Source organism: Dendrobates tinctorius, unplaced genomic scaffold, assembly GCF_039654945.1.
Source record: "Dendrobates tinctorius isolate UK_male_01 unplaced genomic scaffold, ASM3965494v1 ptg000136l, whole genome shotgun sequence".
Taxonomy (NCBI): domain Eukaryota; kingdom Metazoa; phylum Chordata; class Amphibia; order Anura; family Dendrobatidae; genus Dendrobates; species Dendrobates tinctorius.
This window is the reverse complement of record NW_027361804.1, coordinates 4086364-4108183: the sequence shown is the minus strand read 5'-3', so window position 1 is coordinate 4108183 and position 21820 is coordinate 4086364. Positions and strand designations below refer to the sequence as shown.

General features: G+C 47.0%; 1 protein-coding gene across 1 annotated transcript; it reads left to right on the top strand.

Annotated features, from left to right (window-relative positions):
- The first annotated feature begins 2109 nt into the window (after positions 1–2109).
- BCL2L13 (BCL2 like 13) lies at positions 2110–21329 on the top strand. Its single transcript, XM_073544112.1, has 7 exons — positions 2110–2266; positions 6449–6592; positions 7079–7174; positions 8206–8362; positions 8488–8557; positions 8773–8916; positions 18818–21329. The coding sequence occupies exons 2-7, from the start codon at positions 6484–6486 to the stop codon at positions 19589–19591; spliced, it is 1350 nt and encodes a 449-aa protein (XP_073400213.1). The 5' UTR covers positions 2110–2266; positions 6449–6483; the 3' UTR covers positions 19592–21329.
- Positions 21330–21820: the final 491 nt, after the last annotated feature.

The following is a 21820-nucleotide window of genomic DNA, read 5'->3' as shown; positions in this document are numbered from 1 at the left end:
AATGAATATATTGCTATTCCATGGCCCTAGTTTTGAGGAATGGGGGATGTGATCATTACCGTCTGCTGCTGGACTCTCCTCTGCCTGTTCAGCAAGGTCCCTTCGCTCCATGGGGGGTGGTGCGGTGGTCTCCTGCCTTCTCCTGCGGCTGGCTCCTCTCTTGGCTGTGGCTGAGGGTCCCACTGTCATGGGTTTATACACTCACTGGCCACTTTATTAGGTACACCTGTCCAACTGTGTGTTAAGACTTAATTTCTAATCAGCCAATCACATGGCGGCAACTCAGTGCATTTAGGCATGTAGACATGGTCAAGACAATCTCCTGCAGTTCAAACCGAGCATCAGTATGGGGAAGAAAGGTGATTTGAGTGCCTTTGAACGTGGCATGATTGTTGGTGCCAGAAGGGCTGGTCTGAGTATTTCAGAAACTGCTGATCTACTGGGATTTTCACGCACAACCATCTCTAGGGTTTACAGAGAATGGTCCGAAAAAGAAAAAAAATCCAGTGAGCGGCAGTTCTGTGGCCGGAAATGCCTTGTTGATGCCAGAGGTCAGAGGAGAATGGGCAGACTGGTTCGAGCTGATAGAAAGGCAACAGTGACTCAAATTGCCACCCGTTACAACCAAGGTAGGCAGAAGAGCATCTCTGAACGCACAGTGCGTCGAACTTTGAGGCAGATGGGCTACAGCAGCAGAAGACCACACTGGGTACCACTCCTCTCAGCTAAGAACAGGAAACTGAGGCTAGAATTTGCACAAGCTCATCGAAATTGGACAGTAGAAGATTGGAAAAACGTTGCCTGGTCTGATGAGTCTCGATTTCTGCTGCGACATTCGGATGGTAGGGTCAGAATTTGGCGTAAACAACATGAAAGCATGGATCCATCCTGCCTTGTATCAACGGTTCAGGCTGGTGGTGGTGGTGTCATGGTGTGGGGAATTTTTTCTTGGCACTCTTTGGGCCCCTTGGTACCAATTGAGCATCGTTGCAATGCCACAGCCTACCTGAGTATTGTTGCTGACCATGTCCATCCCTTTATGACCACAATGTACCCAACATCTGATGGCTACTTTCAGCAGGATAATGCGCCATGTCATAAAGCTCGAATCATCTCAGATTGGTTTCTTGAACATGACAATGAGTTCACTGTACTCAAATGGCCTCCTCAGTCACCAGATCTCAATCCAATAGAGCATCTTTGGGATGTGGTGGAACGGGAGATTCGCATCAGGGATGTGCAGCCGACAAATCTGCGCCAACTGTGTGATGCCATCATGTCAATATGGTCCAAAATCTCTGAGGAATGCTTCCAGCACCTTGTTGAATCTCTGCCACGAAGAATTGAGGCAGTTCTGAAGGCAAAAGGGGGTCCAACCCCTTACTAGCATGGTGTACCTAATAAAGTGGCCAGTGAGTGTATATGTTTGCTGTGGGCAGGGCTACTGAGCATGCTCAGACCAAAAAAACGGATCGGGTGCATTGCGGCGCTCATAGACTTTCATTGTGTTAAAAAGCCGGAAGCACCGGATCCGGCGCTTCCGTCTTTTTCGCCGCCGGCAAAAAGCGTTACAGTAGCCGTTTTTTTCCAGACGCCGGATTGAGACATATTGCCGGATCCGGCAAAAAACGGACGAACCGCATGGCCATCCAGCGCTAATACAAGTCAATGGGGGAAAACCGGATCCGGCATTGCAATTCACCAGATCCGGTTTTACTAAAAACAGCCGGAACTTGCCTGACGGCGAAAAACTGACGTGTGAACGAGGCCTTAGCAGCTGACAATTGCAACTGAGCTAAAGCCACTTATCAACATGACTGCAGTGTAAAGCATGAGGGAAAGACTGTGAGCAGCCTCCAGCACCGGTCACCTGCATACACTGCGCACCACATGACTGACAGCCAGAGGTGACTGGAGTCAGAGGACGCGGTGTCCCTTTAACAGCCCCGCCCAGCTGCAGGGACGTCACCGCCCCGCCCACCTTCCGTTTGTGAGCACTGTTTCCGCGTGTCAAGCCTCACTCTAGAGCTAAGCCCCGCCTCTGCTTTATAAGCTGCGGTACGTGATGGCCACACCTACCTTGTTTGCTGATGTGTTCGATTGGTCAGACGTTGACAGGTGTGGGCGTGTCCCTTTGCTGCTCAGTGCCCTCACGTCACGCCTGGCACGTCGCTTCGGTGAGCTCCGCCTCCCATCATGGCTGCGGCTCCTGTGTAGACAGGGAGCCGGGACTGGAGGGACCGCGGTGTCCGAGCTGCGGCCACAGGTGAGCGGGGCGGCGGCGCACGACGACATGTGGGCCCCGGTGCGGGACAGCGGATGATTCCCGGGTGCAGTACCTGCCCCACCGTGTGGTGTTTGCCCTCTTGTGGGGCTTATGCCTCTGCCCTCTAGTGGCGGCGCCTGGTATGATCGTCCCTTGTAGTATTATGTCCAGGCTGCCCTCATCTTTGTGACCTCTGCGCAGCGCCCCCTGGTGGAGGAGCAGGGAATCTATCAGCCCATAGAGGCCTGTGCTGAGTTATCTGTGGAGACTGGAGAGGGGTCAGAGCCCCCAACACTCCGGTATATGGGGGTGCAGTGTGATCGGCCTGCAGTCTCCGGCTGGTCTGTGTCCCCCGTGGATGCAGGATGCTCTGCATGTGCCGAGTGCTGCTCCAGACCCTCAGCCAGTGAGCACGGCGTCACATCTACAGCGCCAGAATGATCTCATGTAACGCATAGGCCCGGGACGCTGAGGTCTGCCGCTCTGTGCCACGCTGCGCAAAGGTCCAAGGTGTGCCACGCTGCGCAAAGGTCCAAGGTGTGCCACGCTGCGCAAAGGTCCAAGGTGTGCCGTGCTGCGCCAAGGTGTGATGTGCTGCGCAGAGGTCTGCTGCTCTGTACCGCGCTGCTCCAAGGTGTGCCACTCTGTGCCGTGCTGCGCTGAGGTCTTAGATGTGCTGCGCTGTCCCCTGTTACACGCCGGCCCGTTATCTGCAGGTTGCAGCAGTTGGGAGTCTCCACATTGCTCAGTGCTGGTGTATAATCCAGATATAATGGATGGGAGGGGTCGCTGCGGGATGTCAGTTGCTGGGGTGTAAGATGCCGGCTGTATCATACATGATGCTGGAGATCCGATATCAGCCTGTGTGTGTCTGGTTGTACAGTGTGTGTGGGGGCAACCAAGTGTGAATGTGTTCTTTCAGCTCTGACAGCAGGAATCACCAGAGGATTATCCATAGCATACTGATGATATTCTGGTGACGTATTCATATACATGTACCACCATCATTACATGGGTACGTCACCGGGACCACCACCATCATTACATGGGTACGTCACCGGGACCACCACCATCATTACATGGGTACGTCACCGGGACCACCACCATCATTACATGGGTACGTCACCGGGACCACCACCATCATTACATGGGTACGTCACCGGGACCACCACCATCATTACATGGGTACGTCACCGGGACCACCACCATCATTACATGGGTACGTCACCGGGACCACCACCATCGGTACAGGCGTACATCACCGGGACCACCACCATCGGTACAGGCGTACGTCACCGGGACCACCACCATCATTACATGGGTACGTCACCGGGACCACCACCATCATTACATGGGTACGTCACCGGGACCACCACCATCGGTACATGGGTACGTCACCGGGACCACCACCATCGGTACAGGCGTACATCACCGGGACCACCACCATCGGTACAGGCGTACGTCACCGGGACCACCACCATCATTACATGGGTACGTCACCGGGACCACCACCATCATTACATGGGTACGTCACCGGGACCACCACCATCGGTACATGGGTACGTCACCGGGACCACCACCATCGGTACATGGGTACGTCACCGGGACCACCACCATCGGTACAGGGGTACGTCACCGGGACCACCACCATCGGTACAGGGGTACGTCACCGGGACCACCACCATCGGTACAGGGGTACGTCACCGGGACCACCACCATCGGTACAGGGGTACGTCACCGGGACCACCACCATCGGTACAGGGAGATCGGAGCCTAATATGTGTATTGAGAGTTTCCTGCCGTCTGTTTTCGGGGCCCCTGTTACAGATAATCCTCTTGTGATTCCTGCTGTCAGAGCGCCCCCCCCAGCTGATATAACACATTTCACACTTGGTTGCCTCCTACCCCCACACACTATAACTGGACACACATGGGTTAATACCGGGGCTCCAGCATCACACAGCGGCTGATACCTGCAAACAATAGCGCGTCCTCCTTACAGTGATCACACATGGAGGTGGTGGCGCTCTTCCCGCCGGCAGCCCCTTTGCTTCACCCATTGCTCTCTGTTATCAGCCACTTCTGGCGGCAGTGTGGATTCGAGTGCAGACGCCTCCTGGGCCCCATATTATCAGCCTCCCCCCATATAACGCTGCAGCCCCCTGATAACGCCAGCCAGAGGGGCCGCTGCCCGGAGTAACCTTTATTCAGTGCTGTGGATGTAATTGTAACAAGTGCTCAGCTCTGGGCACGACGTCGGCTGACAGCAGAGGGATGAGGCAGAGCGCGCCGATGGGGCTGATCGATCCTCCCCGCTGCAGTGTGTTACGTTGGCGCTGGGCACATGACGCGTTCTGGTTTTACAACTGTCGCAGGGGCCGATCCTGCACGTAGCACCGGACGCGGAGGAGCCGCCGTCCCCCGAGCGCCAGTCATGTGCACCGGCTATAAATGACTGAAGGTTGTGTCCTCGGCCCCTGGGGGGGTGTATATATATACTGTGCAGGGCCCCCACTAGCCACAGCGAGGGCAGAACCGGGACGTCCCCGACAGCTGCTGACAGTAGTGACAGGCGGGTAAGAAAACCGCAGGCCGCCGCTTATCCTGCTGAGACTTGTAAGGACAGAGCCTCCTGGTGCATCACATGATGCCAAGCGCATGGCTAGGATTAAATCATCTTGTACGCTCCAGTCGCCTCCAGAGCTGCATCCACAAATCTGTCTTATGCTCCAGTCGCCTCCAGAGCTGCATCCACAAATCTGTCTTATGCTCCAGTCGCCTCCAGAGCTGCATCCACAAATCTGTCTTATGCTCCAGTCGCCTCCAGAGCTGCATCCACAAATCTGTCTTATGCTCCAGTCGCCTCCAGAGCTGCATCCACAAATCTGTCTTATGCTCCAGTCGCCTCCAGAGCTGCATCCACAAATCTGTCTTATGCTCCAGTCGCCTCCAGAGCTGCATCCACAAATCTGTCTTATGCTCCAGTCGCCTCCAGAGCTGCATCCACAAATCTGTCTTATGCTCCAGTCGCCTCCAGAGCTGCATCCACAAATCTGTCTTATGCTCCAGTCGCCTCCAGAGCTGCATCCACAAATCTGTCTTATGCTCCAGTCGCCTCCAGAGCTGCATCCACAAATCTGTCTTATGCTCCAGTCGCCTCCAGAGCTGCATCCACAAATCTGTCTTATGCTCCAGTCGCCTCCAGAGCTGCATCCACAAATCTGTCTTATGCTCCAGTCGCCTCCAGAGCTGCATCCACAAATCTGTCTTATGCTCCAGTCGCCTCCAGAGCTGCATCCACAAATCTGTCTTATGCTCCAGTCGCCTCCAGAGCTGCATCCACAAATCTGTCTTATGCTCCAGTCGCCTCCAGAGCTGCATCCACAAATCTGTCTTATGCTCCAGTCGCCTCCAGAGCTGCATCCACAAATCTGTCACATGCTCCAGTCGCCTCCAGAGCTGCATCCACAAATCTGTCACGTCTTATGCTCCAGTCACCTCCAGAGCTGCATCCACAAATCTGTCACGTCTTATGCTCCAGTCACGTCCGGAGCTGCCTTCTCAAGCCCACTTACATTGAGATTTTGTGGATGCAGCTCTGGATCTGACTAGAGTATTTCTCAGCTCAGTCTTGTGTTTTTGGGTGGGGTGCTTCTTTATTGTTTTGTATTTCTGCATATTTCTGGGGGTGCTGACGTAACTGCGTCTTGCAGGGGCTTTGGATGTGACTAGAATTTGGTGATATCCAGTGCAGCATATTTTGCTGCATATATCTGAGGTTCCTGATATATATACATGGGGGGGTCCTGATGTGCATGTCCGAGGGGGGGATCCTAACATATGCCTCCTGAGGGGTATCCTGACATTTTTGATGTATATCTCTGGGGGGAGTCCTGACTGATATCTCTGGGGGGGGGGGTCCTGTCGGATATCCCCTGAGGGGGGGGGGTCACCTGTCGGATATCCCCTGAGGGGGGGGGGTCACCTGTCGGATATCCCCTGAGGGGGGGGGTCACCTGTCGGATATCTCCTGAGGGGGGGTCTCCTGTCGGATATCTCCTGAGGGGGGGTCTCCTGTCGGATATCTCCTGAGGGGGGGTCTCCTGTCGGATATCTCCTGAGGGGGGGGTCTCCTGTCGGATATCTCCTGAGGGGGTCCTGATATGACTGTCTGTCTTGCAGGAGCTCTGCCGCCCCCGATACCTCTGGACTCGCTCATGGCGTCCGTGTCCTCGGTGCCTTTTGGGTTCCACTGTGAAACGAAGTATGTGGTGCTCAGCTTCCTGGGGTACGGCCTGCAGGAGGCGCCCTCTACAGCCGGAGCAGGTAAGCTGCAGGTCTGCACAGTAATGTGCCCGTGTCGGTCCTCACTGCCATCTGGAGTTCTGTTCCTCCATTCATATTTATTACACAGCGACATTCTGAGGCCGAGACCCCCCAGAAGTCAGGCCGGCGGTGCACGGGCACCTCTGATCCTGGTCTCTGTTTTCAGCCAGTTGGAATCCCCGGCACAGCGGCGCCCCCGCTCCTCCTGTGTTTTCCGCTTGGCTTCTGATTCGGGCTGACAGGCTGTCGGGGGAGATCAGGCTCTCGCTGTTGCAGGAGACCAGACCTGAACAATCCATCACAGGGCGGATCGGTCAGGTGACCACCATCCACAAACTGGGTTCTGCTCATCCTGAGCCTCCTGGTGTATGAAAGAAATGTTAGGACTGACACCTCTGATGTAACTGCATAGATCGATGCAGAATGACACCAGGATGGAGCGTTATAATAATGGGGGAGGTAACCCACATCTGCTCTGCGTTACAGGCGCCCGGCAGACACCGACCACCGCAGCCACGGGCGAGCCGGACAAGGCCGACATTGAGGAGGAGCTGAAGAGGCTGGAGGAGGAGATCGCTGCAGGTCAGTGAGGAGGAGCGGCGATCAGTGATGTCACCTCTGATCTCTAGTGATGGATAGGAGACATTCTCAGTGATGTCACCGCTGATCTCTGGTGATGGATAGGAGGCATTCTCAGTGATGTCACCGCTGATCTCTAGTGATGGATAGGAGGCATTCTCAGTGATGTCACCGCTGATCTCTAGTGATGGATAGGAGGCATTCTCAGTGATGTCACCGCTGATCTCTAGTGATGGATAGGAGACATTCTCAGTGATGTCACCGCTGATCTCTAGTGATGGATAGGAGACATTCTCAGTGATGTCACCGCTGATCTCTAGTGATGGATAGGAGACATTCTCAGTGATGTCACCTCTGATCTCTGGTGATGGATAGGAGGCATTCTCAGTGATGTCACCGCTGATCTCTAGTGATGGATAGGAGGCATTCTCAGTGATGTCACCGCTGATCTCTGGTGATGGATAGGAGGCATTCTCAGTGATGTCACCGCTGATCTCTGGTGATGGATAGGAGGCATTCTCAGTGATGTCACCGCTGATCTCTGGTGATGGATAGGAGGCATTCTCAGTGATGTCACCGCTGATCTCTAGTGATGGATAGGAGGCATTCTCAGTGATGTCACCGCTGATCTCTAGTGATGGATAGGAGGCATTCTCAGTGATGTCACCGCTGATCTCTAGTGATGGATAGGAGGCATTCTCAGTGATGTCACCGCTGATCTCTAGTGATGGATAGGAGGCATTCTCAGTGATGTCACCGCTGATCTCTAGTGATGGATAGGAGGCATTCTCAGTGATGTCACCGCTGATCTCTAGTGATGGATAGGAGACATTCTCAGTGATGTCACCTCTGATCTCTAGTGATGGATAGGAGGCATTCTCAGTGATGTCACCGCTGATCTCGGGTGATGGATAGGAGGCATTCTCAGTGATGTCACCGCTGATCTCGGGTGATGGATAGGAGGCATTCTCAGTGATGTCACCGCTGATCTTCAGTGATAAACATTATCCTTAGTGATGTCTCCCTGCTTTCAGCCTTCCCCAGCACCGGTTTTGACATGCACACATCTCCGGTCTTCAGTCCCGCCAGCCCGGACAGCACCATTGAGGAGTGTTTGGCGCAGCTCGCGGACCGGATGTGTCTGGAGATGACGGACGCCCTGGATAAAGCGGCACAGATCCTCCTTAGCGGGTGAGTGTGACCCGGCTGCTCTTTGCCCCCTTGTGACAGTTTACTGATATATCTGACGTTCTTTGTACCACAGCACAGTATAGATGGGCGCTATGTAAAATAACACGTCTGCTTCCTCCACACAGGAGCCTCACCTATGAGGTGTTCAAGAAGGAATCGGATGAAGCTGCGTCAAAAACCACCGGCTGGAATAAGGTGGGTGATATCTGTGCCCCCCTGTGCGGAGGGAGGCACCGGTGAGATACCAGCTGTGGCGCCTCCTCTGCCCGAACCACAAAACTTTATGTGAAGAATTAATTACCTGTCATGTTATATCGCTGCTTGACTATGCAGAGCTGCCAGCCATAAGCCGACTGCTGTCAATGCATGCTGAGAGTTGTAGTACTGACACCAGATTCTCTCTCCTGCAGATACTGGTACCTCTTGTCCTCCTGCAGCGCCTCCTGCTGGAACAGACGAGAAGCGGCAATCGCCAACTAGACAATCTCATACAACTCGGGGTCTCGTATGTGGAAGACGTGTGCGCTGACTTCATCATCCAGCAAGGAGGATGGGTATGTGTGTGTAATACCGTCATAGTGTGCACAAGTAGTCATACGAGCAGTATTATAGTAGTTATATTCTTGTACATAGGGGCAGTATTATAGTAGTTATATTCCTGTACATAGGAGCAGTATTATAGTAGTTATATTCTTGTACATAGGGGGCAGTATTATAGTTGTTATATTCTTGTACATAGGGGCAGTATTATAGTAGTTATATTCTTGTACATAGGAGCAGTATTATAGTAGTTATATTCTTGTACATAGGAGCAGTATTATAGTAGTTATATTCTTATACATAGGGGCAGTATTATAGTAGTTATATTCTTGTACATAGGAGCAGTATTATAGTAGTTATATTCTTGTACATAGGGGGCAGTATTATAGTAGTTATATTCTTGTACATAGGGGGCAGTATTATAGTAGTTATATTCTTGTACATAGGGGGCAGTATTATAGTAGTTATATTCTTGTACATAGGGGAGCAGTATTATAGTAGTTATATTTCTGTACATAGGGGCAGTATTATAGTAGTTATATTCTTGTATATAGGGGGCAGTATTATAGTAATTATATTCTTGTACATAGGGGCCGTATTATAGTAGTTATATTCTTGTACATAGGGGCCGTATTATAGTAGTTATATTCTTGTACATAGGGGAGCAGTATTATAGTAGTTATATTTCTGTACATAGGGGCAGTATTATAGTAGTTATATTCTTGTATATAGGGGGCAGTATTATAGTAGTTATATTCTTGTATATAGGGGGCAGTATTATAGTAATTATATTCTTGTACATAGGGACAGTATTATAGTAGTTATATTCTTGTACATAGGGGCAGTATTATAGTAGTTATATTCTTATACATAGGGGTAGTATTATAGTAGTTATATTTCTGTACATAGGAGCAGTATTATAGTAGTTATATTCTTGTACATAGGGGCAGTATTATAGTAGTTATATTCTTGTATATAGGGGGCAGTATTATAGTAATTATATTCTTGTACATAGGGGGCAGTATTATAGTAGTTATATTCTTGTACATAGGGGCCGTATTATAGTAGTTATATTCTTGTACATAGGGGAGCAGTATTATAGTAGTTATATTTCTGTACATAGGGGCAGTATTATAGTAGTTATATTCTTGTATATAGGGGGCAGTATTATAGTAGTTATATTCTTGTATATAGGGGGCAGTATTATAGTAATTATATTCTTGTACATAGGGACAGTATTATAGTAGTTATATTCTTGTACATAGGGGCAGTATTATAGTAGTTATATTCTTATACATAGGGGTAGTATTATAGTAGTTATATTCTTCTACATAGGGGGCAGTATTATAGCAGTTATATTCTTCTACATAGGGGCAGTATTATAGCAGTTATATTCTTCTACATAGGGGGGCAGTATTATTCCTCTAGATTGTACGTGTGTTTTGGCGTGTCCTCTGTCGTCCTCTCTTCTTCCTTCGGGGAGGTGATATTTAGACTTTGTCCTCTTGTGTCGCTCGTCTGTCACTTTCCGCTCCTTGTGGAGCTCCCTATAGATGACTCTGCCGCGTCTCCGCACTGCCTCTCTGTCCTCCATATGTCTGAGCCTCGGCCTCCGGCTCAGAGATCATACTCGGGGATTACAGGTCGTGGTCGTCCAGCTGGATAGAAGGTAAATTCTCCGGATAAAGCCGCTGCTCATGGAGTCATTTCCTGACGGATTACAGGCGCCTTTCGCTGTGCAGATGTCGGACACGTGAGGATGCGCTGCGCTCTCAATGTGACCTCCTTTCTCTCGGACGCTCCGCTGCGGCTCTTTTGGTCGTGTTCGGCCGTTTTGCTCCGTTTTCTGCCGTCGTACTGTGTCTCTATATCTGCTGATGCCCCCGTATGATGATCTTTGAGGGGCGGCTGTGTGATACGTCTCATGTTATACTCATGGGGGCGCCGCAGTGTTTTTTTTCCTGGCCGCCCTATTGAGAGACCTTGAACCGGTCACTGGCTGCACGTGGTCCGTGTACACAGCAGGTGCTCTCGACGGTGCGCGGTGGGGGGATTGCGAGACCTTCATGAATTAAAGGTCCGGTATCCCCCAGCTTATAACAGTGCCGGAGCGTTATAAGAGGGGCTGCGGGTAATAGGGAACATAGTGTTCCTGCTCATCACAGCGGCTGATAACAGGCAGCAGTCGCTTGTTTCCACCTAGATCACCTTCGTCCTCCTCCTGCGTGGAGCGGCTGATAACAGAGGACAATGGCTTGCGCCCCGTGTAGTCCGCGGTCGGTGCGCGCTCGCTCTCCAGCATAGTTCTGGCATCTCTTCGCTATTTGCCCCGAAGCCTAAACAATCTGGGTCGCCCCTCCTCCCCGCGTCTGCTGCGCGCTCGTGCTCGCACACTCGGCTCTGCTGCTCCCAGCGCAGATGTTACCATCTCCTCTCTGGAATCCGCAGCTCTCCAGCCGTCTCCTCGTGGGGTAAGACTCTCACTTATGTGGCACCTGTTTCTTTATATGGGGGGTGGAGGCGGCCCCCTGCGGGCTTTTAACCCTTACGTGACCGTATTATCTCGTAATAACGGAGAGCACAGACATTTTATGCCTTTTTTTTTTTTTTTTTTGTATTTCTTGTTGCGTCATTTTTTTTGCTTAGTTTTTTTTTCTCAGCAATTTTTTTTTATAATTTACAGCCTTTTTTTATTCTTGCGTTTAAAGGGCCAGCGCTGACTAATACTTTGACCTCATCGCGGGTCCGTGATATTGTAGCAGTATAATAGTCCCCTTTATAAACAGAAGCTCCTGATAGAACGACCCCGGGTCCTGACCCATCCTGCTGCAGCTGGTCTTTTAGCTTTGTTCATCCTGGGCCTCCTGTTGCATGAGTAGAATGATAGAGCCCTGCTGCGCGGTAGGGATGGTAGGAGTCGTAGTCTGCAGGTGCAGTATGGCCGCCTGCGGCTGGGATTCCTCTCGGTCTCTTGCAGGATGGGTTCTGTCTGATTCACTTCTTCCGCGCCGTCGCCCCGCAGCGTTCACACACCCACCCTCCAGGTGCAGCGCCGCCCGCCATTAACCCATCGAGCCATGAACCTTGGAGCAATTCTGCAGATTCCTCTGGTGCATTACATTCCGAGGAGACTACATGTCCTACTATGCAACACAGCAGAGCCTGGCGTGTACCCCTTGAATAAGAGCCGCCTGTATGGCGGGGGTCCCATCGCTGCGGGAAGTGCTCTCATTTATCGCTAATGTATTTTATTATCAGGAGCCAAAAAGGCGACGTCCCATAATGCTCCGGGCCTGGGCGGTCATCGATCAGGTGTTAATGGGGCCACTGGGGGGCGCTATTCCCTCACGTAAAGTTCTGCAACGTTCCAATTAATCCAAGGTCTCTGCTGGGTGTCAGTGAGCGTGAACACTGCTGGATTCTGTGGGGGGTTTGTCGCGGTGTATCAGTACAGGCGCTGCTGGACCCCGCTCACATAGTCGCCTGCACTGATACATTGTGGGTGTGACTGCAGCTTTGGATGTGACTGGAGCATTAGACCTTGCACTGCAGCTCTGGATGTGATTGATGCATTGGAACTCATACTGCAGCTTTGGATGTGACTGGAGCATAAGCCTGCATACTGCAGCTTTGTATGTGACTGTAGCATTAGACCTTGTACATCAGCTTTGGATGTGATCCGAGCATTATCCCTTGTACTGCAGCTTTGGACGTGACTGCATCAATAGACATCATACCTCAGCTTTTGATGTGATTGTAGCATCAGACCTTGTACCTCAACTTTGGATGTGATTGCAGCATTAGACCTTGTGCTGCAGCTCTGGATGTGACAGGAGATTTGAAGCTTGCACTGCAGCTTTGGATGTGACTGGAGCATTAGACCTCTTACTGCAGCTTTGGATGTGACTGGAGCATTAGACCTTGTACTGCAGCTTTGGCTGTGATTGGAGTGTGGCGCCATCTTGAATCCCACCCATCCTCCCATCCTCGGATCCACAGACTTGCTGCCCGTTACATAAGCAGCTGCCCGCGGCGGCGAGGAGAGGTGCATGCTGGGTATTTATGCTGTGACATTCCTGCAAATAAAGCAGCTTTAGTGTCCGCACTGATGAATTTCAGTCCTGAGCACTTAAAGCGACACACACCCCAAATGATGGCACAATGAAAGCTATGTACACCTGGAAACCGTCAGCAAGCTGATGTAATGCATCCCGCAGCCAATACTAAATGATGGAGCTTCGCTCTGTAGACCCAGTAGAGGAGGTCCGATGACATCACTTTCCGACTGCTGAGCGCTCTCCGGGCAGCGGCAATAATTATTACTGGTAGTTACTCCGCTCCTCAGAGACTTTACCGCGTCTCAGAAGTTACTTATTGTACAAATCTCAACTTATTACTGCCGAGAGCGTCTGTCCCCGAGGAGTCTGAGAGCCCAAGTCCTGGAAGAAAGCAAAAGGCGTCTCGTAATCAGATCTGCTGCACTCTGTACTATGATAGCAGTCATATTCCTATACGTAGGGGGCAGTATTATAGTAGTTATATTCTTGTACACAGGGGGCAGTATTATAGTAGTTATATTCTTGTACATAGGGGACAGTATTATAGTAGTTATATTCTTGTACATAGGGGGCAGTATTATAGAAGTTATATTCTTGTACATAGGAGCATTATTATGGTAGTTATATTCTTGTACATAGGAGCATTATTATGGTAGTTATATTCTTGTACATAGGGGGCAGTATTATAGTAGTTATATTCTTGTACATAGGAGCAGTATTATAGTAGTTATATTCTTGTACACAGGGGGCAGTATTATAGTAGTTATATTCTTGTACATAGGGGACAGTATTATAGTAGTTATATTCTTGTACATAGGGGGCAGTATTATAGAAGTTATATTCTTGTACATAGGAGCAGTATTATGGTAGTTATATTCTTGTACATAGGGGGCAGTATTATAGTAGTTATATTCTTGTACATAGGAGCAGTATTATAGTAGTTATATTCTTGTACATAGGGGCAGTATTATAGTAGTTATATTCTTGTACATAGGGGGCAGTATTATAGTAGTTATATTCTTGTACATAGGGGCAGTATTATAGTAGTTATATTCTTGTACATAGGGGCAGTATTATAGTAGTTATATTCTTGTACATAGGGGCATGATTATAGTAGTTATATTCTTGTACATAGGGGCATGATTATAGTAGTTATATTCTTATACATAGGGGTAGTATTATAGTAGTTATATTCTTGTACATAGGTGGCAGTATTATAGTAGTTATATTCTTGTACATAGGGGCAGTATTATAGTAGTTATATTCTTGTACATAGGGGCAGTATTATAGTAGTTATATTCTTGTACATAGGGGCATGATTATAGTAGTTATATTCTTGTACATAGGGGCATGATTATAGTAGTTATATTCTTGTACATAGGGGCATGATTATAGTAGTTATATTCTTGTACATAGGGGCATGATTATAGTAGTTATATTCTTATACATAGGGGTAGTATTATAGTAGTTATATTCTTGTACATAGGTGGCAGTATTATAGTAGTTATATTCTTGTTCATAGGAGCAGTATTATAGTAGTTATATTCTTATACATAGGGGTAGTATTATAGTAGTTATATTCTTGTACATAGGTGGCAGTATTATAGTAGTTATATTCTTGTACATAGGTGGCAGTATTATAGTAGTTATATTCTTGTACATAGGTGGCAGTATTATAGTAGTTATATTATTGTACATAGGTGGCAGTATTATAGTAGTTATATTCTTGTACATAGGTGGCAGTATTATAGTAGTTATATTCTTGTACATAGGTGGCAGTATTATAGTAGTTATATTCTTGTACATAGGAGCAGTATTATAGTAGTTATATTCTTGCACATAGGGGGCAGTATTATAGTAGTTATATTCTTGTACATAGGAGCAGTATTATAGTAGTTATATTCTTGTACATAGGGGGCAGTATTATAGTAGTTATATTCTTGTACATAGGGGGCAGTATTATAGTAGTTATATTCTTGTACATAGGAGCAGTATTATAGTAGTTATATTCTTGTACATAGGGGCAGTATTATAGTAGTTATATTCTTGTACATAGGAGCAGTATTATAGTAGTTATATTCTTTTACATAGGAGCAGTATTATAGTAGTTATATTCTTGTACATAGGGGCAGTATTATAGTAGTTATATTCTTGTACATAGGGGCAGTATTGTAGTTATATTCTTGTATATAGGAGCAATATTATAGTAGTTATATTCTTGTATATAGGAGCAGTATTATAGTAGTTATATTCTTGTACATAGGAGCAGTATTATAGTAGTTATATTCTTGTACATAGGGGGCAGTATTATAGTAGTTATATTCTTGTACATAGGTGGCAGTATTATAGTAGTTATATTCTTGTACATAGGAGCAGTATTATAGTAGTTATATTCTTGCACATAGGGGGCAGTATTATAGTAGTTATATTCTTGTACATAGGAGCAGTATTATAGTAGTTATATTCTTGTACATAGGGGGCAGTATTATAGTAGTTATATTCTTGTACATAGGAGCAGTATTATAGTAGTTATATTCTTGTAAATAGGGGCAGTATTATAGTAGTTATATTCTTGTACATAGGAGCAGTATTATAGTAGTTATATTCTTTTACATAGGAGCAGTATTATAGTAGTTATATTCTTGTACATAGGGGCAGTATTATATTAGTTATATTCTTGTACATAGGGAACAGTATTATAGTAGTTATATTCTTGTACATAGGGAGCAGTATTATAGTAGTTATATTCTTGTACATAGGGGCAGTATTATAGTAGTTATATTCTTGTACATAGGGGCAGTATTGTAGTTATATTCTTGTATATAGGAGCAATATTATAGTAGTTATATTCTTGTACATAGGAGCAGTATTATAGTAGTTATATTCTTGTACATAGGAGCAGTATTATAGTAGTTATATTCTTGTACATAGGGGCAGTATTATAGTAGTTATATTCTTGTACATAGGGAGCAGTATTATAGTAGTTATATTCTTGTACATAGGGAGCAGTATTATAGTAGTTATATTCTTGTACATAGGGGCAGTATTATAGTAGTTATATTCTTGTACATAGGGGGCAGTGTTATAGTAGTTATATTCTTGTACATAGGGGGCAGTGTTATAGTAGTTAGATTCTTGTACATAGGGGGCAGTGTTATAGTAGTTAGATTCTTGTACATAGGGGGCAGTGTTATAGTATATTCTTGTACATAGGGGGCAGTGTTATAGTAGTTATATTCTTGTACATAGGGGGCAGTGTTATAGTAGTTAGATTCTTGTACATAGGGAGCAGTATTATAGTAGTTAGATTCTTGCATATATGGGGCAGCATTCTGCTAGCAGAAACAGGGACAACTTCAGCTCACTCAGGACAGGATAATTAAAAAAAGAAAAAAAAATCAAAGAAAGGGTAGAGATAGATAAATATTTGGTGAATTGAAAAATCTTCAAATCTGTAATAACCTGTATGATAAATGAACCACAGCAAACGCGTTTCAGACTTAGTCTAGATACCTTGCTTACTAGTAAGGAGATGGCATAGTCATGGTTGAAAGTACTGGCACCCTTGAAATTGTTCCAGAAAATGAAGTATTTCTCCCAGAAAATTATTGAAATTGCACATTTTGCTATACACTATTTATTTCCTTTGTTTGTTAGAACAAAACGAAAATAAAGAGGAAAAAAAGTCAAATTGGACATGATTTCACACACAACCCAGAGAGGGAACGGACAAAATTGTTGGCACCTTTTCAAAATTGTGCTTAAACAACTTTGTTTCCAGCATGTGATGCACGTTCAGACTCGCCTATGGCAAGTAACAGGTGTGGACAATATGAAAATCACACCTGAAACCAGATGAAAAGGGGAGATGTTGACTCAATCTTTGCATTGTGTGTCTGTGTGTGCCACAGTAATCATGGAGAACAGAAAGAGGAGAAGAGAACTGTCTGAGGACCTGAGAATCAAAATTGTTGAAAAATATAAAAATATTAACAATTTCAGGGTTACAAGTCCACCTCCAGAGATCTCGATGTTCCTTTGTCCTCGGAGCGCAATATAATCAAGAACTTTACAACCCATGCCACTGTAGCTAATCTCACTGGATGTGGATGGCAGAGAAAAACTGGTAAAAGTTTGCAATGCAGAAAAGTCTGCATGATGGATAAGCAGCCACAATAAAGATCCAAAGAAAATTCAGCAGTCCTGCAGGCTCGGTGCATCAGTGTCAGCGTGTACTATCCGTTGACATGTGAATGAAATGAAACGCTATGGCAGGAGTCTCAGGAGGACCCCACTGATGACAAACAGACATAAAAAGTTAGACTGCAGACCAAGATAGCGCTTTTTGGTAAAGCAGATAATTCTACTGTTTACTGAAAACGGAACGAGGCCTACAAAGAAAAGAACATAGTACCTACAGTCAGACATAGTGGAGGATCACAGATGTTTTGGGGTTGTTTTGCTGCTTCTGCACGGGGGGCCTCAACTCTGTGCAAGACATCATGAAATCTGAAGATTACCAAAGGATTTTGGGCGACAATGTAGTGTCCAGTGTCAGAAAGCTGAGCTGGTGTCAAAGGTCATGGGTCTTCCAGCAGGCCAATGTCCCCAAACATACTTCAAGAAGCCCCCAGAAATGAATGGAAACAAAGTGCTGGAGAGTTCTGAAGTCGCCAACAATGATTTCGATCTAAATCCCATTGGTCACCTGTGGAGAGATCTTAAATTTTTTGTTGGGAGAATGTGAAATATGAGATCGGGAGCAGATTGTAAGAAGAGTCGTCTAAAATTCCAGCTTGGAGGTGTAAGAATTTTGTTGATTGTTATAGGAAGCAGGATTGCAGGTATTTATTCCAAAGGGGGCAACCAAATAAGCTGATTGCGCCAACAGCTCTGTGCGGCCCGTCTGTAGTGTTTTGTGTGAAGTTATGCACAATTTGTCGTCTTTTTTTTTTCTATGTTTTTTGTGGTGTTCCAATTCACATAAAGGAAATAAACGATTGTAAGAAAACACGGGGAATGGAAATAATTTTCTGGAACAATTTCAAGGGTGCCAATACTTTTGGTCACTCTGGGGACTATTCCTGAACCTATTAGGGTTTAGCAAATGGTTATTACGTTCGGGGTCTTGATGCTCTTACATGTATATTTATTTATTAGTTATTAATGAGACGTCCGCTCATAACTCCAGCATTACGGCGCAGGAGAGTGTGGTGAATCTCTTCTCGGGGGAGTTTATGTTCCTGTGCACACAGCGTCACAGACGTCGCTGTAATTGCTTCATTCCTTGCTGAGCCGCATTCAATTCTTTATTGTGGCGCATACAGTGCCACGTCCTGCAGTTCCCATCCTGACCGATCCTGATCCATCGATCCACATCTAGTCATGTAACTGGCAAATATCAAGTTAGACCATACTAGATGGCGGCTTTAAACACGCACCCTTAGAAAACCATTAAATACCCTACATTATAACTGTGCCCCCTATTTCTTAGTTTTATACTACAACAGTGCCCCTTAGTGGATATTTCCAAGTCTTATCCACTAGGAGGCACTCTTGTAGTATACATTTGAGAAATATCCACTAGGAGTAGGCGCTGTTCTAGTGTAAAACTGAGCAATAGCCATTGACGGATATTTTTCTGATGATGATGATTATTTATTATTATTATATCCACTAGTATTGTCGTAATGTATTTTACAGCAGAGAAATGGACACTGGTGGGCACTGCTGCATTGTAGCCTTCATTAATTATTTTGTGCCTCAACATGGGACACATTGTGGGAAAAATAAGGGACTGTGGTCACATTATGCTGGGGTGGATAATTCCTTTAATTCTTCTCATTGTGTCTTTTAGGGCACAGTTTTCAGCCTGGACACTGAGGAAGACGATGTCTCAGGTCTGATCGCTGAGGACAGTAACGACATCTACATCCTGACTAGCGATAACTCTGAGCAGGTGAGCCCTCCCGAGAGCCTGGCTGTCTCTTCCTCCTGGCACACCGAAAGCTTGCCCACATCCCTGGGTCCCGAGTCCTGGCAGCAGGTGGCTATGGATCCCGAGGAGTTAAAGAGCCTAGACAGCAATGGTGGAGGAGAGGAACGCAGCGAGAACAACTCCTCTAACTCTGACATCGTCCACGTGGAGAAGGAGGAGATAGCAGAGGTCATCGAGGAGGCTGCTGTAGTCGAGGAGAGACTTGAGCAACAGGAGCGTGAAGATGATGAAGAGGAGATTGAGGATGAAGAAAGGGAAATCCTGGTGCTCCCTTCTGCCATGATTACCACACTTGCTGCCCCATCTCCTCCCTCTCGAGTAGAAGAGGAGATCCTCCCACCACCAGTCTCTGAGCCCCCAAAGGTAGACATAGCCATAACGGGAGCTTCAGAAAAGGAGATTCCATCATCTTCCGAGGAGATTAAAGAAGACATCTCTGGTCCTTCACTACTGCAATCAATAGAAAAAGCAGAATCCTCCATATCTCCCTTGGTTCCTCAGCCTATCGAAACGGGAGAAGAAAAACCTGTGTTCCTCCCAGAGGGGAAATCCATCCTTCTGTACGGAGGAGCCGCGGCAGTGGCTGTTTTGGCGGTGGCTGTGGCCATGGTGGTGGCACTGAGAAAAAAGTAGAAGTAAGCGGCAGGAGGTTGTTTTTCCCTCTGCCTGCCCAGTTCCCCTCTCGTGCCTCCCTCGTCACGCATACTCCAGCCAGTAAAAAATGACCGAAATAAATGGGGGGAAAAAGGGGTCAAAACGGCTGTGGATCGGTCAGGGGGAACCCGTGAGAGACCTCCCTGCCGCTAATATGATTTCACTGCACAGGCTTGGCCAAGCTGTTCAATCTTCCTTTGCCATCACTGCCAGGGCGGCCGCCACAACGGCTCATTGTGCTGGAAAAATTATGCAACGATGACCAAGGCATGTAGTGCTAGCGGCCATTAAAAATACCAAAAATATATAGATATGGGACCTTCAGTCGTAGGACAACCCCAAGGGGGAGGCTGTAACTACAGCGATATCAGGGAATGGTGCAGCCGCCATCTTTAGTCAGTGCCCTCTTAGTCTGACGCCCGGGCAGGCTGTGTGACCCCGAGTGTACGATGGCGCTCACCCACGATCGGTCTCCTTTACCCCCAGCGTAGGGCAGGGATTTAGGGGAAGACGCGTTTCACCCGCGCAGGTTTAGTACCAGACCAGTTTATTTTCTTAATTTGATAACGGTAAATTACACGGCACAGATTTATTTTAATTAAATGTTTAAGATGAAAAAGTAATAAGTTTTGGTAAAATGTTTATTTTTGCCCCGGAGTGACGACCCTTCTGCCTGTGGGGACAAAATGGAGTCTCGCTGTCGGCGGTGTCACCGGACAGTGGGTGAGAGGAGTCGGGGTTCCTGCTTTGCAAAGATACGTATTGTCTTTCTAACAGTGGAGAATGAAGCGTTTATTTTATGGGGCGGTCGGAAAAATTGTAAATTGTAGAATATTAAAAGACGGAAAGAAAAAAAACAAAAAACCACCATCTAATCTTTGACAGCTGAGGCGCGTGTCTGGTGTGAGTGTGGGAGATGACCAATATGTCCGCCATGACACAAGCCGGGCACGGTCTCTTGTCAGCGTCATTTACCTCACACACTGACCAGCATGTGACCATATCAGGCCATCAGCCTCCTCCAATAGGAAAGCTGCTCTCCCATGTGAGGTGTTGTCCTATTGGAGGAGGCTGATGGCCTGATATGGTCACATGCTTCTCCCCCAGCAGCCACTATATAAACGCTGCTCAACGTGTGAGGTAAACGACACTGATGAAATAAAATGGCCGACCTGTAGCAGAGAACCCGTCGGTGAGCTCGTCCTGGCCGCATGGTGAGTAATTCTCTCTTCCTGAGCTCCTCTCAGCTGATTTATGGCCACAGACTCCATTAAAGTTTAATGTGCAGGAAACAAAACAGCCGGTAAAAGCAAAACGATGCAAAATTTATCATGAAACCCAATTGCAAAAATGAGTTTTAGCCCAAACTACATGCATCTGAGTACGGAAAAAAAAATTTGGCCAAGCCCTTTAACGTGTCAGTCGATCCCGTGATTTTCATAACTTTCTGACTTTTTGCTTCTAGTTTGATATGAGCTGCACCAAATATGTCTTTAGTGAAAGAAAAAACTTTATTGGCACAATGAGTCGTACAGTAACAATGAGAATGATGGCAGCATCATCGTATACAGCGAGAAAGCTGCGGACGAGTAGCTGGTAAGAGAGAGCCATGATTAAGGCTATACTCCGAAACGTGTCGGTTGCAGCATTTTCTTCCGGAGTCTGGCCCATTATTGCTCTGTCTAAAATTTTTTTTCCAAATAAAGATTTTTACTTACCCAAGGATTCATCATTGGAGACATTCTTCTACTCAGAAAAAGATCAGTGTGATGGTTCTCGAAAAACGAGGAGGACGACTGTGCTCTGACCTTCTAACACCAAGAAGTTGTGGTTGAACATATGTGAGCTATGGCACCCAGACTCTGGTGAGTTTTCAGTGGGTATTGGTAAGAATAACATTGATTAAAAATCCATCTAGTCTGGATTTCACTTCGTAAAGGGGGGTGTTATGAGCTCATTTTCTCCTTCACCTTTTGATGTCCGATGAACTCCCTCTGCTGGTGAAAGGAGGTAGTGAAATTGATTTGGATGGGAAAAACCTGTCATCTGAACAGGTGGAGTGTGATTGGACATCCGGAATCTCTGAGTGGATATAAGGCTGCCGACGCCCTGCTGGGTTGCTGGTGATCCTCTCTGCTCTGAGCTCTGGCCTCCAGTTTAGTCCTGTCTACTAAAGCTAAGTTTTTGCTCTGCTATTGTTGCATGAGA

Excerpts from the sequence above, each read along its gene's own strand:
- BCL2L13 (XM_073544112.1), top strand. The coding sequence starts at position 6,484 with ATGGCGTCCGTGTCCTCGGTGCCTTTTGGGTTCCACTGTGAAACGAAG. Across the intron at positions 6,593-7,078 it reads GCCCTCTACAGCCGGAGCAG|GCGCCCGGCAGACACCGACC; the intron begins GTAAGCTGCAGG and ends TCTGCGTTACAG. Across the intron at positions 7,175-8,205 it reads GGAGGAGGAGATCGCTGCAG|CCTTCCCCAGCACCGGTTTT; the intron begins GTCAGTGAGGAG and ends CCCTGCTTTCAG.